Source organism: Sinocyclocheilus grahami, unplaced genomic scaffold (genome assembly GCF_001515645.1).
Source record: "Sinocyclocheilus grahami isolate Dianchi unplaced genomic scaffold, SAMN03320097.WGS_v1.1 scaffold303.1, whole genome shotgun sequence".
NCBI lineage: Eukaryota > Metazoa > Chordata > Actinopteri > Cypriniformes > Cyprinidae > Sinocyclocheilus > Sinocyclocheilus grahami.
Genome location: NW_015505482.1, coordinates 1,287,388 through 1,300,600, shown reverse-complemented (window position 1 = coordinate 1,300,600; position 13,213 = coordinate 1,287,388). Strand labels below are relative to the sequence as shown.

At 37.1% G+C, this 13,213-nt stretch overlaps 1 protein-coding gene across 2 annotated transcripts in view; it reads left to right on the top strand.

Annotated features, from left to right (window-relative positions):
* Window positions 1–12,249, top strand: part of LOC107601356 (synaptotagmin-2-like) — a 39,687-nt gene extending 27,438 nt beyond the window's left edge. Inside the window, exons 4-9 of one of the 2 annotated variants that reach the window (XM_016293519.1) lie at window positions 6,150–6,275; window positions 9,523–9,690; window positions 9,778–9,945; window positions 11,106–11,223; window positions 11,705–11,838; window positions 11,923–12,249. In XM_016293519.1, the coding sequence (XP_016149005.1) occupies window positions 6,150–6,275; window positions 9,523–9,690; window positions 9,778–9,945; window positions 11,106–11,223; window positions 11,705–11,838; window positions 11,923–12,138 (930 nt within the window). In that variant the 3' untranslated portion in view covers window positions 12,139–12,249. Of the gene's footprint in view, window positions 1–6,143; window positions 6,276–9,522; window positions 9,691–9,777; window positions 9,946–11,105; window positions 11,224–11,704; window positions 11,839–11,922 lie in introns of both variants that reach the window. The other variant, XM_016293518.1, reaches the window with a different exon arrangement.
* Window positions 12,250–13,213: the final 964 nt, after the last annotated feature.

The following is a 13,213-nucleotide window of genomic DNA, read 5'->3' as shown; positions in this document are numbered from 1 at the left end:
TGCTCCGTGTATCTTGACTGTGCTGGACCCGTCTTCTCACGGTAGGTGTGACATGGCTTGCAGCACCCCTCTCTGACTGCCTGGTGTAAGCTCAGACCAGGGCGGGGGAACTGGGCTATGAAAACTGGCTGGGAATGAACTCTTTGGCTTCTTCTTGAGTCTTGCAAGCTACAGGGGTGCTGAGGTTGCTTGAGGAGCTAGTTTGGGGTTGGTTTGGGGAGGGCTCGCATTCCACCAGTTTGACATACCACATGAACACCGGCGGGATGGGGAGTACACACAAACGAGTAGAAGGAATGGCCCTTTAGAAGTGGATGTGCATTTGGTTATGAACTTAAACTTCATCCTAGCTTACTGAGAGACACCAACACACCAATCCTCACTAACATGCATGTTGAAAGGGTACGGTTGGAGATTTGTCCTCTAAAAGCTGCTCCACCTATTGCAAATCTGTCCCTTAAATGATCTTAAGTTATGCAACATACATGTATCTTTATATATTGTTTTCTTAAAGCAGTTAACTGGCAGCAAAAGAAACCAAAGACATGTCCAGATGAGGTGAAGCAGCATTTGAGACAATGCCCAATGCATGCCCTTCATACAGGCACCAGTGATTGACCATGACTTGACTTGAGAGTAACTTTCCTGGACGACCCATTGTGTGCAAAGATGCAAAGAAACTTTTCTTTTCTTCCTGAAATGTAGAGATGAGTCGTGGGATGAAGTAGGTGGCGTGGGAAACAGCCGTTCACCAGGAGAACTGTTAAAATGGTTTAGTTTGTTTTATTGCTTTTGTGTGTGTGTGTGTGTGTGTGTGTGTGTGTGTGTGTATGTATGTATGTGTGTGTGTGTGTGTGTGTGTGTGAGAGAGAGAGAGAGAAAAAATTGTTAAGGGGGATATGTGTAATATTTTTAGTGTTCGAACTCTTAATGTAAACGATGCGGAAATACGTGACTTCTCCTGAAATTTGAGAGATATTTTAAGGCAGTAACCTGAGCTATAAATGTGTGGTATCACTCCAGAGCTGCAAAAAAAATAAAAATAAAAAATGGGATCCTGATGTGCCGACAACTGATTGGCTGAATGATCTCAAACCCAAAATGATAACATGATAACGTCATGATAACATAATTTTTGGATGAACTATCCCTATAAGACAGCAGTTTGGGTAAAATATAAGCCCCCCCAAAAGATATCCAATTTTACATTCAAGTTTTTTTTTCCCTTTGGAAGAAGATTAATACTCACCAAGGATGCATTTATTTGAAAATAAATTTTAATTATTTTTTTATTTAATCAACCAGTGGTGTGTGTTTGGGGCAACCAATGACAGATGACATGGGAAATCTGTTAGAAAACAATCATCTTTGCAATTCCACAAAGCTAGTGGTGCAGAAATTACACACTTCTCCTTTGATATCTCACTGCCCTGAGAACTGAACAGGGGTTTAATTTAGCATGTTTAAATTGTCTTCATTGTCAATAATTCCACTTAATGTGTATACATTTTACTGGTTTCTCACTAATAAAGCACATCATAAATTTTGGACACATAATAGGCTAGTGTTTTTTCTTGGGGCAGTGATTAGCACCTAAAAAAGTTAGACTGAACAGGTTTAAATTAGGAACTTAAATCATAATGCAATAAACATGGTTAATCATGCTGATTTGATCACAGGGTTGTTGGTGCAAATAATTGTTTATTGTGAGTGATTGATTTCTCCATCTGCCACCTTTACTAAGATGAATGTGCTGTAACTTAGCATGACTGCCTCTGAATGCTCAATGCAAGTCTCCTGAAGGTTACGCAAGAGAACCACTGCATACTTCATATTAGCAGTACCACATTATTCTGTTACATCATTAATCATCCTCCAGATTTAATGCCAGCATCTTTTTATTCACTATGTCTTGAACAATTATGCAATCAACAAGGAATATTTTCAGACTTTGCATTTTGTGGCTTGGCATGCATGAATGCATTCTATCCCGTCAGTTAAGATATAAGAAATGGTGCTTTTTTTATGTGCGTGTGTGAGAGAGTGTGTGTGTTTTTGAGTTTGCGTGTGTTTGTATATTTTGGGGTGAGTGGTCAGGAAGGACGAATCCTCCCCCCAAGCATTTTTTGTTCTATTTAGAGACATTCTGATTCAACTCTTTTCGTTCATCTTGTATTCTTGTATTTCTTTTCTTCTCTTGTTTTTCCCAAAGCTAAAGCAGACATCTCCTTCTATGTAAGCTAATATTTGCTGTTTCACTAGCATTGTGTTTGAGGCTGCATAAATTCTTCAAAGTGCATAACAAATCTCAGAAATGCTTGATCTGATGAACAGTCGCAGCGGGGATCCGGTAATGCTGTTAGATGTTCCCACGTGGATGAGCTTGCTGGGGTCACTACTACCCCCAAAGCAGTGTTAGTCATGTAACAGGGTTATGTACTGTGTTAACTCCATCTCTTTCAGAGGACACAAATGCTAGGCTAGCAGAGAGAAACTTTCGGTTATCAGCATATTGTCTGGTCTACTTTACCGCTTACACCGTGTCCTAACCAGTGTGATGCGATAAGATTTCAGAGACAAGTAATTTGTCTGTTCACAAAAGATGTGTCATGGTTATGTGACGTGAAAAAAATCCATCAAAAACCACAGCCAATCAGAACAGTCTGTGGGCGGAGTCTCTCCGTAAGTGCACTACGCTTATAACAACATGGATGAGTACATAATCTAATTTGTAAATATTAAACCATTTTACCATTATTAAAAATGCATACTGAGAGACTGATGCAATCTTTTTTATGAATACACTTCACACTGAGGTCAGTTTATGTTTATTTTAATTTATTTCAAAGCAGGGTACTGTAGATGATTTGGTTGAAAAACAAATTTTTTTGTTATGCTGGTTGAAAATCTTTTCACAACCCTATAACAATCACTAATGGTGTGTTCACACCAAAAGTGAATTTAATTAAGTGTTGTCAAACGATTAATCGCGATTAATCGCATCCAAAATTAAAGATTTGTTTAGATGATATATGTGTGTACTGTGTATATTTATTATGTATAAATAAATGCACACATACAGCATATATTTTGAAAATATGTACATGTATTTATATGTATATATTTATATTCATATAATTTATATTATATTATAAATATATTTAATATATAAACAACATATTTTTCTTAAATATATACATGCATGTATTTATATATACATAATACATAGACATAGTACACACACATATCATGTAAACAAAAACTTTTATTTTGGATGCAATTAATCGTGATTAATCGCTTGACAGCACTAATTTAATTATCCGTGCGAGTAGATTACATATAAAGTCGATTTAAAGACATGAATAGGCGCGAGTTCGCGCCGGGTGACGCAAATCATGCAAATTGGATGATGTGATTGCTGCAAACGCGCGATATATACCTTAATCGCGTCTTCCACACAAGTTAAATTTTTTTAATTTGAGCGGAAAATTTGCATGATGCATTGTCACGCAATCAGCGAAGAGCTTATTGACACGTCCGGTTTGACACATCCCGTTGTATCAGTTTTTTTTAAGGGTTTTTATTCATGCAAGTGATGCAAAAAACATCCCGCGAGTAAACTAGAGCGAGTAACGCGATGCAAATATTCGCTTCACGTTTGGTGTGCACACACCATTATTTAAGTGGTCTAAATGTATTTATATTGTCTGTGGAAGGCGTATGAGCATAAAATGTTTGTCCAATCGTATTCCTCAGTCCGAGGGCTATGATAAGCTGTTCTACTTTCCTGTCAACGTACGTATTTGCATACCTCCGTGCACCCTGTTCACGCAGACATCATACGTCATCATCAGTGTGTTTCATTACGCTACTGCAGACCGAGCAAGAATGGAAGGCGTTAATATTGTAATATTATGTGCTTTGTACTGTAATGTTTTCTCACCGATGAATGAGACATGAGATAATCTGACCGAATTACATTCAACCCTGCACCAATACCATCTCTGATCATGACTCTGGTTAGCCTCTGGTCTGCCTGTGCGCGTTCATGTGTTTTGGAGGAGGCGTGGCTTTGGAGAGTGATTATGCAAGGAGGGTGGAATCTTATGCTTTCAAAGCTAGCTTTGAATAGTGCTAGCCTCCCCAAAATTGCCTACCCTACCTTTAAGATCTAAGGTAAATTATCATCACTTTTAGTATGGCTAAAAAGGTCACGCAAAATGATATTCAAACTCACGTTACACAATTCTAGCTTTATAGTCTGTATGCTGTTAATACTATACTAACTGTTAATAGAATTGTTGCTTATATAGAGTCACTCATCACTGTAGCTGGTTAGGACAAAAACTCTTAATAACACTGAAAAGATGTTTTCATCACATGTCGCAGCATCACGTCACATCTGGTTGGGACACAGTATTATTCTGGACCAAGAGTGCTAATCTAGAAAGGGAAAAAACATCTGACAAACATATAAAAGTGATCAAATCCAAGTTAGTTTATTTTATTTTTATTTTATTTTTTTATCTCGTAGGGATTGGAAAATCTTAGTTGCAGTTCACCCAAAAATTCTGTCATAATTTACTCAAATGAGCTCATGCTGTTCCAAATCCATAAGACTTTCGCTCATCATGTTTTTAATGAAATCTGAGAGATCCTGAAAGTCCTTTCCCCCAAACCTCTGACACTTCAAAAAGTTCATACAGTATATTTGACATATTTTACTCTATAAAACGGAGCTTGATATATGTGTGTTGATATATGTGTTGATTAATGTTCATTTGTGAATAAAAGCCTAAATTAAATATGTTCATTATTCAGAAGACTTGGATTAAAGTGCTGGATTCATATGGATTTTATAAACTTTATAAACTTTTCAAAGAATCAGATGTTTTGGTGGAACGGATTTTCAGTAGAGATACAGAAATCTCTCAGATTTCATTACAAATATGTGAATGTGTTTTAAAGATGATTGAATGTTTTATCGGTTTGAAGTAATTGCTGACATAATTTTCATTTTTGGGCGAACTATTCCTTTAGACTGGTGAAAAACCAGGATGGAAATATCTCATTCAGATAATGGTACATTTGACAAACAGTTATACAGAAAAGACAGGAGAAGTTAATGTACTCTACTCAAAAGTAATAAGTACAGACTGTTTCCAACAAAGTACAATATATAGATGTGCACACAGATCACATTTATTCGCTTCTAAGTGCTTCAAACTAAATTTCGAACAAGATTTGATCTCACAGACCTCACATAATTTGGCAAATCCAGTGACAAATATGCTATACACTGCCCATACAATCCAAATTACTGGAAGAATTTTGTTAACAAAGAATGTTTCATAGACTCTCATGTTTCTTCTTTTATGATTACACTAGTATGTTTAATTTAATCTAAAAAGTCATGTTATAGTATATTTTGCAGTATGTAGCACACACAATAGACAACCTTGTCAAGTAATATTCAATTACAGCACAGGGCACAAAAGTATTAATTACAACAGAATCATTAAATGACAATATAAGTTCATTAAGATTCATTTCAGCTTTTTCCCATTGTCATTTTGAAGAGCAGCAGGACCGTGAGAAATGATGATGTGTAAAATAACACTTATTCTGCTCTTGTACAGTGATCTTTAGTATCTGTCTGCCAAACGTTTCTTCCAAATTGTCCTTCATTTTACATTGTATATGTGGGCTGATATGAATATTGGCTTTAAAGCACCAACACTTTGCTTCTGTATCGTCTAAATCTTTCTTCCTGTGCAAAAGCGAGTCCTTTAGACTCAGTCATCATTTCTCAGGGTTTTATTATACCCTGCAGACTCAGAATCAATTCATGGACAGACTGCTTCAGAAAGACTAGAAGCCTTATGTCTGTCTTTCCCTCTACAAAAGTAATGTAGACGATTGCAAATGGTGTCATGAAAGGAAAAGTGAAATCAAGTCATGTTGCTATGAAGGTCATCGCTGACACAGTTACATACAGTAACACCCGGGTGGTTTGACACCTGGCAAACTTCAGGTAAGCGGAGAAATGGCCCGATGAACCATGTTTGGGGAACATAATTTATCTTCCTTTGCCTTTGCTCTAGTTTCTCCTCTAACGTCCATCTGTGCTTTTGACTCTCCAGAAACAGGACGAGGATGACGATGAAGAAGATATAGACATGGGAATAACTGAAGAGAAAGAGGAGGAACCGAAAGAGAAGGAGAAGCTCGGCAAACTGCAGTTCTCCCTTGACTACGACTTCTCTGACAACAAGGCAAGACCACTTTACACTTTACAGTATGCCCAGACTTTCCCAGATTTGTCCTACATACACATAACATTAACATTTGTATGAACATACTATGCAGTTTTTTGTATTTGAAGTATACATCAAGTGCATATTTTCATATTCTAAAAAAATATTTTAATGTACAGCAAGCTGAGTGAAACATATCTCTATACAGAAACTAAACACCTAGAAGTGCTGGCGTGAATTGGATACCACATGATGACATTTTATCCAATGATTGTTTAAAGCTATTCCTAAGGTTGTTTTAAAAAAAAACTGAAACCCCCTGTTTCAGCACTGGTTAGTTCTCACCGGTTTTAAAAAAATGCTAAAAAAATTTTGCGTGGTGCGCAGCGGAGGGGGTATAGGCTTAGCTCTCTGCCACAATTCTGCACACGAAAGATCATATTTTGAGTTTTCAGCATCTGAGTTTTGTGGAGAAAACGTTCGTTTCGCAATGAAAATGTATTTCGAGCGCACAAAAATCAATTTAGCATTTAAAATACATTTTTGGATGTGTGCAAACCTTCTCTTTTGCACGTGCAACGTTTCACGAGCTTGCGCCCTTGATCCCAGCCCTCAGTGCTCTCTAAATGCCAACAGCTCGCTTGCTCAACACAACCCAGCCATTACAATATGCCATAATTCCAGCCAATCAGAGACGAGGCTGCTAAATTCTGATTGGCTGCCTTGACAACCACTCACAATATTTCTTGCATTACCTCGACAGCAGAAGAGGAAAAATACAGTGCATGCATAATTATTATGCAAGTTGATATTCTGATTATATTTTTTTCCAAGCACATTTTACCAATTCCAAACAACATCAATCTTAATAACCATTATTAATCTTGTATTTAATCACTTATAATCTATATATTATTGTTCATGAAGGCTGGAAGTGAAAAACGCCTTATATTCAGGTGTGCATAATTATTAAGCAGGTTATCTTCTACAGATAAAATCTCGAGATAGACTAAAAATGAACTCCCAAAACTTACTGCCAGATTCTGGAAGATAAATTCTTCAAACAGTGATACAAGAGGATGTGGTGCTGGTCCTTCAAGAGTCACTCTAAACTTATCTGTCTATAAAGCATATAAAGCATAAATGGTTCCTGGTGATTTCACACCTAATTCTTCCCCTTAATTCCTAATTCTTTTGCAGTTAACATGCATCTTTTCTTCTCCACATGTTTTTGACTGACCCTGCTGACCCACTGAGCATTTTGCTGTCCAATGGTTATGCATTCACTTTGCAATTTCTAGTATTGTATTACTTTTGAATATTTCTCATGGGCATTTAATCATTTTTGACTTTCAGTCTGAGTTAAATCTCTTTTTTGGCTCATTTTTTTCTGTAAAAGAAAATCTGCTTAATAATTATGCACACCTGAATATAAGACATTTCTCACTTCAGCCTTCATGAATAATTATATATCAATTATAAATGATTAAATACAAGAGTAATAGTAGTTATTAAGATTGATGTCGTTTTGGAATTGGTAAAATGTGCTTGAAAAAAAATATGATCAGAATATCAATTTGCATAATAATTATGCATGCACTGTATTTTTCCTCTTCTGCTGTCGAGGTAATGCAAGAAATGTTGTGATTGGTTGTCAAGGCAGCCAATCAGAATTTAGCAGCCTCGTCTCTGATTGGCTGGAATTATGGCATATTGTAACGGCTGGGTTGTGTTGAGCAAGCGAGCTGCTGGCATTTAGAGAGCACTGAGGGCTGGCATCAGGTGAGCAAGCTAGTGAAATGTAACGCACTTTTGATCTTTCGTGTGCAGAATTGCAGCAGAGATGTAATCCCATAAGGGGGAGGGGAGACAGACAACACACACAGCTTGGGGTTCAGACAGTTTCATTTCACTCTCATTGAGTTAAAAACACAAATGCACAGCCATTTGCACTCTGCATTGAAAACATACATGAACGTGCTGTTGCACCTCTGATAACTTTTTAAGGCTTATTCTGCAGCAATTATATAATCCTTTTGACGAGTTGTGTCATGGAGCTGTAAAAACGGTTATGCTCACCAAGTGAATGAATCCGTTTGTGCCGAACTCTTATTACAAAGCAAAAACAAACACTCTCCTTCGATTCATGAACGTTTCTCTCAGATAATGTACACAATCTTACAGTCTAAGCGTCTGTCATAGCAAATCAGCACATGCTGTTGTGAATAATTAAGCAAAGTGTCTTCTCATAGGATAAGAACACGCAGTCTCATGAATAATTTAATAGACACCGACGCGTCATCGATGTACTATAGTACTTTGCCGCATCACAAATTGTGACATCAACACGATGTAGATTTTAAACCCGGAAGGTGAAAATGGTGCAAAAATGCTTAAAATTAACTTTTCTCCAATAGTTACAATTATTGGATTCTAACATTGTCTTCTATGATGTGCAACACAAACACCTCTGCTAAAATCTCAGAAAAATTAGTCTGGGGTTTCATGGCCCTTTAAAACCATCTGTTATCACTCAGAAATGTTTGCAAATGGACAAGAAGTCAGGAAGTGTCTTCAGAAACTTTCATTCAGGCTTTAGTAAATGGTAAATGGTCAATGACAAAATAAGTCCAGTGTTATTTTAGTATCCTAGTTTTTATTAATATTTATTTTTTATATTTTCCATTTTCATTTTAGTTCAAATGTTAGTCATTTTGTTGTTTTTGTCATTTTTATTAGTTTTTTAATGTCTAAATAGTTTTTATTTTATTTCAGTTTTAGTTATTTTAATTAGTGATTTGTTTTTTTGTATTTCGTTTTATGTATATTGTATTTATTTTAAGTGTTTTATATTGTATTGTATTTCACTTACAAGTATTTTATTTATTTTATTAAGTAATACATTTTTTTATGGTTTCAGTTTTAGTTAAATATGTGGTAACATTTACCCCCCCAATTTTGTGTCAAAAATGTCATTTCAATAGGAATACATGCATTCTAGAATTTTGCATAAGGGCATAAGATTAAATGAAGATTGTTCAACTGGTTTACATTTCTCGTGCAAATTCGCCATGCTGACCAACAGAAATCTATTTGGTTTTAAAAGATACTGGACCTTTTTTGATGCACCTTTAGATTGTGTCAGACCACCACCATACTGGTTTCATAGTGCTCTTGTGGCTTAACCATCGATCAAATAAAAAGTTCTAACAGATTTAGCTTGCACCTTGAATCCACTGTGAAGACTGTCACTCTTATCCTCTAGCTGACAGTGGGCATCCTGCAAGCCGCAGATCTTCTCTCCATGGACAGTGGCGGCACCTCAGACCCGTATGTCAAAGTTTTCATTCTCCCAGACAAGAAGAAGAAGTTTGACACCAAGGTGCACAAGAAAACTCTCAACCCCGTCTTCAACGAGACTTTCCACTTTAAGGTACAGCATCTATTACAGTACAGTACCAGTTTATGTCATTATCAAGTGTGCCTATCAAAGCAGTCATGGGCCGATGTTGATTTCTAGATTCCGTTCACTGAAATGGGAGGAAAGACTCTGGTCATGTCTGTGTACGACTTTGACCGTTTCTCGAAGCATGATGTGATCGGTGAGGTGAACATACCCATGAACACCCTGGACCTGGCACAACCTATCGAGCAATGGAGAGACCTGGATAGTGCAGAGAAAGAGGAGGTACGCCTGTCCTGCATCTGTCAGCCGCTTCACGTTAACTAGCAGCTGTCGTCCGCTAGTAATAATGAGAGTTAATGACCCAGCGCCTCTAAACATGCTTTTATGCTCATAATGTTACATAATGCTATTCTTTTCTACCTTAACACGTTTCCATTAAAACGACTGTTTGATGAGACACTATTGATGTATTATTCAATCTTCATTTACCCTCATGTTGTTCCAAACCTAGAAAACAGAAGCTCTTTTTCATACAATTAAAGTGAATAGTGACGGGGGAAAAAAACCCATGAAAGTGCATAAAACTACGACCAGTCAAATATTTGGAATAATTAAGAACATTTTTAATGTTTTTGAAAGAAGTCTTTTATGCTCACCAAAGATGTTTTTATTTGAACAAATTACAGTAAAAGCAGTAATATTGTGAAATATTAAATAACAATTTTATGTGAATATATTGTAATGTAATATATTGCTGTGATCAAAGCTGAATTTTCAGCATCAGTCTTCGGTATCCTTCAGAAATCATTCTGAGATGCTGATTTGCTGCTCAGTTACCATCAAATATTATTGGTGCTTAATGGTTCTCATACAGGCCTATGCTAAAAACAGTGTTTGCATAATATTTTAGTATTAGATACACTGGTACAATTTTTTCGGGAATTTTTGATGAATAGAAACTTCAATGATCTTCTGTAACATTAGAAAGGTTTTATAACATTAGGAATGTCTTTACTGACACTTTTGACGATTTAATTCATCCTTGCTGAAAAAAATGTGTAACATTTAAGGATCCAATAGGGCACGACTCATGATTGGACACCTAACATTGGCCATTATTGGACCCTCATATCATAATGGGATTTAGGCAATATTGTGATTAAACTTTACCTCTTGTAAACAAAATAACTAATTAAATTAAGCTCTATAATCATAACCATTCAACTCTTTGGCATACACCTATTTTAATCACAATAAACAGGCATCTAAACACCTTAATAGCATTATTACGGCTCTGAAAAAAAGTGTGCATGTGCTCGGACATACACGGATGCCAAGTGTTGTTCTCACAATTTCATAAATTAACTTTCATTTTTAAATGATTTTTCATTTTTGGGTGAACTGTTGCTTTAAGGCTGCTTATTTAATTTTTCCCAACACAGCCTGAAAAACTTGGAGATATCTGCATCTCTCTGCGCTATGTACCTACAGCTGGAAAACTCACCATCTGTATCCTTGAGGCTAAGAACCTGAAAAAGATGGATGTTGGAGGACTCTCAGGTACACACACACACACACACGCACACACAAAATGCACTGCCTTTTCTCTTCTCTCTCTCCTCCAGAGAGTGGGTGGCGATGAACTCCTGCAGAAGACTGGATGTTCCTGCACATGCAATAACCAAAAATATGTTTTGATTTCTGTTTTCTCTTTTCTGTTTGCACTTATATGTTATATATGTGCATACATTGCACATTCTTTTTTTCAGTTTTAATTATTCATTCATTTATCATGTTTCTGTCAGACACGCACAGCAGGCCTCTGTGCGCAGCAGTGCGTTTGTGTCACGTCTGTGCTTTAGTGTCAGTAAAATTTAAGGGGGTCTGAATACTTTCCGTACCCACTGTATATATATATAAGGAAAAACCTAAGGACTCTAGTCACAAATCAAAAGTTCAAAAATTCTAAATACATAAGAAGCAAGCTGAAACATCCACAGTATATAATTGCATGACTTCCTGTACTGATAAACCTCTGCAGATCCCTACGTGAAGATTCATCTTCTGCAAAACGGCAAGCGGCTGAAGAAGAAGAAGACAACTGTGAAGAAGAACACACTGAACCCATACTACAACGAGTCCTTCAGCTTTGAGATCCCACAGGACCAGATGCCGGTACGCTTTACACGGCTCAACACAAGAGTTTTACATTTCCATGCTCCTTCAAACTTTAAGCGCAATATCTGTTTTTTCTCCCAGAAAATACAAGCTGTGATCACGGTGCTCGACTACGATAAGATCGGCAAGAACGACGCCATCGGGAAGATCTGGGTGGGCAGCAGAGCGCAGGGCACTGAGCTCCGGCACTGGTCCGACATGCAGGCGAACCCACGCAGGCCCATCGCTCAGTGGCATCCACTCAAACCCGAGGAGGAGGTGGATGCCACATTAGCAGCCCTCACTGCCAAGAAGTAATCCTGTTCTTCTTCCTTCCCTCCCTCTCTCCTTTACCTCCCCCCTTCCTTTCTTTCACTTTTCAACATGCACACCATGTCATCTTACTCAATCAGCACTGAGTTACAGCCATGGGCCGCAGCAGTGCGTTTGTGTCACGTCTGTGCTTTAGTGTCAGTGGTAGCCATGCAGAAGAGATAGCGCTCACGTGCTGACTCTGCAGTCCTGCCTGTGCAGCGCACGCGTCCCCTACAGTCAGTCCTCACTGCAGCCACTTGCTGGCGGCTCTACTGTGTAAAACAAGACCTGAATAATTACTATGTTCCATCCAGTTATATTATGTATTCATATTAATCTTTGACTTAGCAATGTGAGTAATCAAATGTTTACTAGCTACAGAGCTGGATAGCCTGCATACTAGAGTGCAGTGTGTTACAGTCTTATTTTAGTAATATTAATATCTTAATATTAATGTGTTATTATGGTATTTATTCATATTTTGAATTTGCTTTTATTTTATTTTAATGAAGCTTTAAGCTTATTTTTTTAGTCATTTTAGTACTTCAACTTTTTTTCAGCTTTATTTCATTTACTGAATATGATTTTTTATATACTTTTAGTTTTTGTTAACAATGTTAACTGGATTGTCTGTGCTAGAATGTACAGTGGGTACGGAAAGTATTCAGACCCCCTTAAATTTTTCACTCTTTGTTATATTGCAGCCATTTGCTAAAATCATTTAAGTTAATTTTTTTTCCTCATTAATGTACACACAGCACCCCATATTGACAGAAAAACACAGAATTGTTGACATTTTTGCAGATTTATTAAAAAAGAAAAACTGAAATATCACATGGTCCTAAGTATTCAGACCCTTTGCTCAGTATTTAGTAGAAGCACCCTTTTGATCTAATACAGCCATGAGTCTTTTTGGGAAAGATGCAACAAGTTTTTCACACCTGGATTTGGGGATCCTCTGCCATTCCTCCTTGCAGATCCTCTCCAGTTCTGTCAGGTTGGATGGTAAACGTTGGCGGACAGCCATTTTTAGGTCTCTCCAGAGATGCTCAATTGGGTTTAAGTCAGGGCTCTGGCT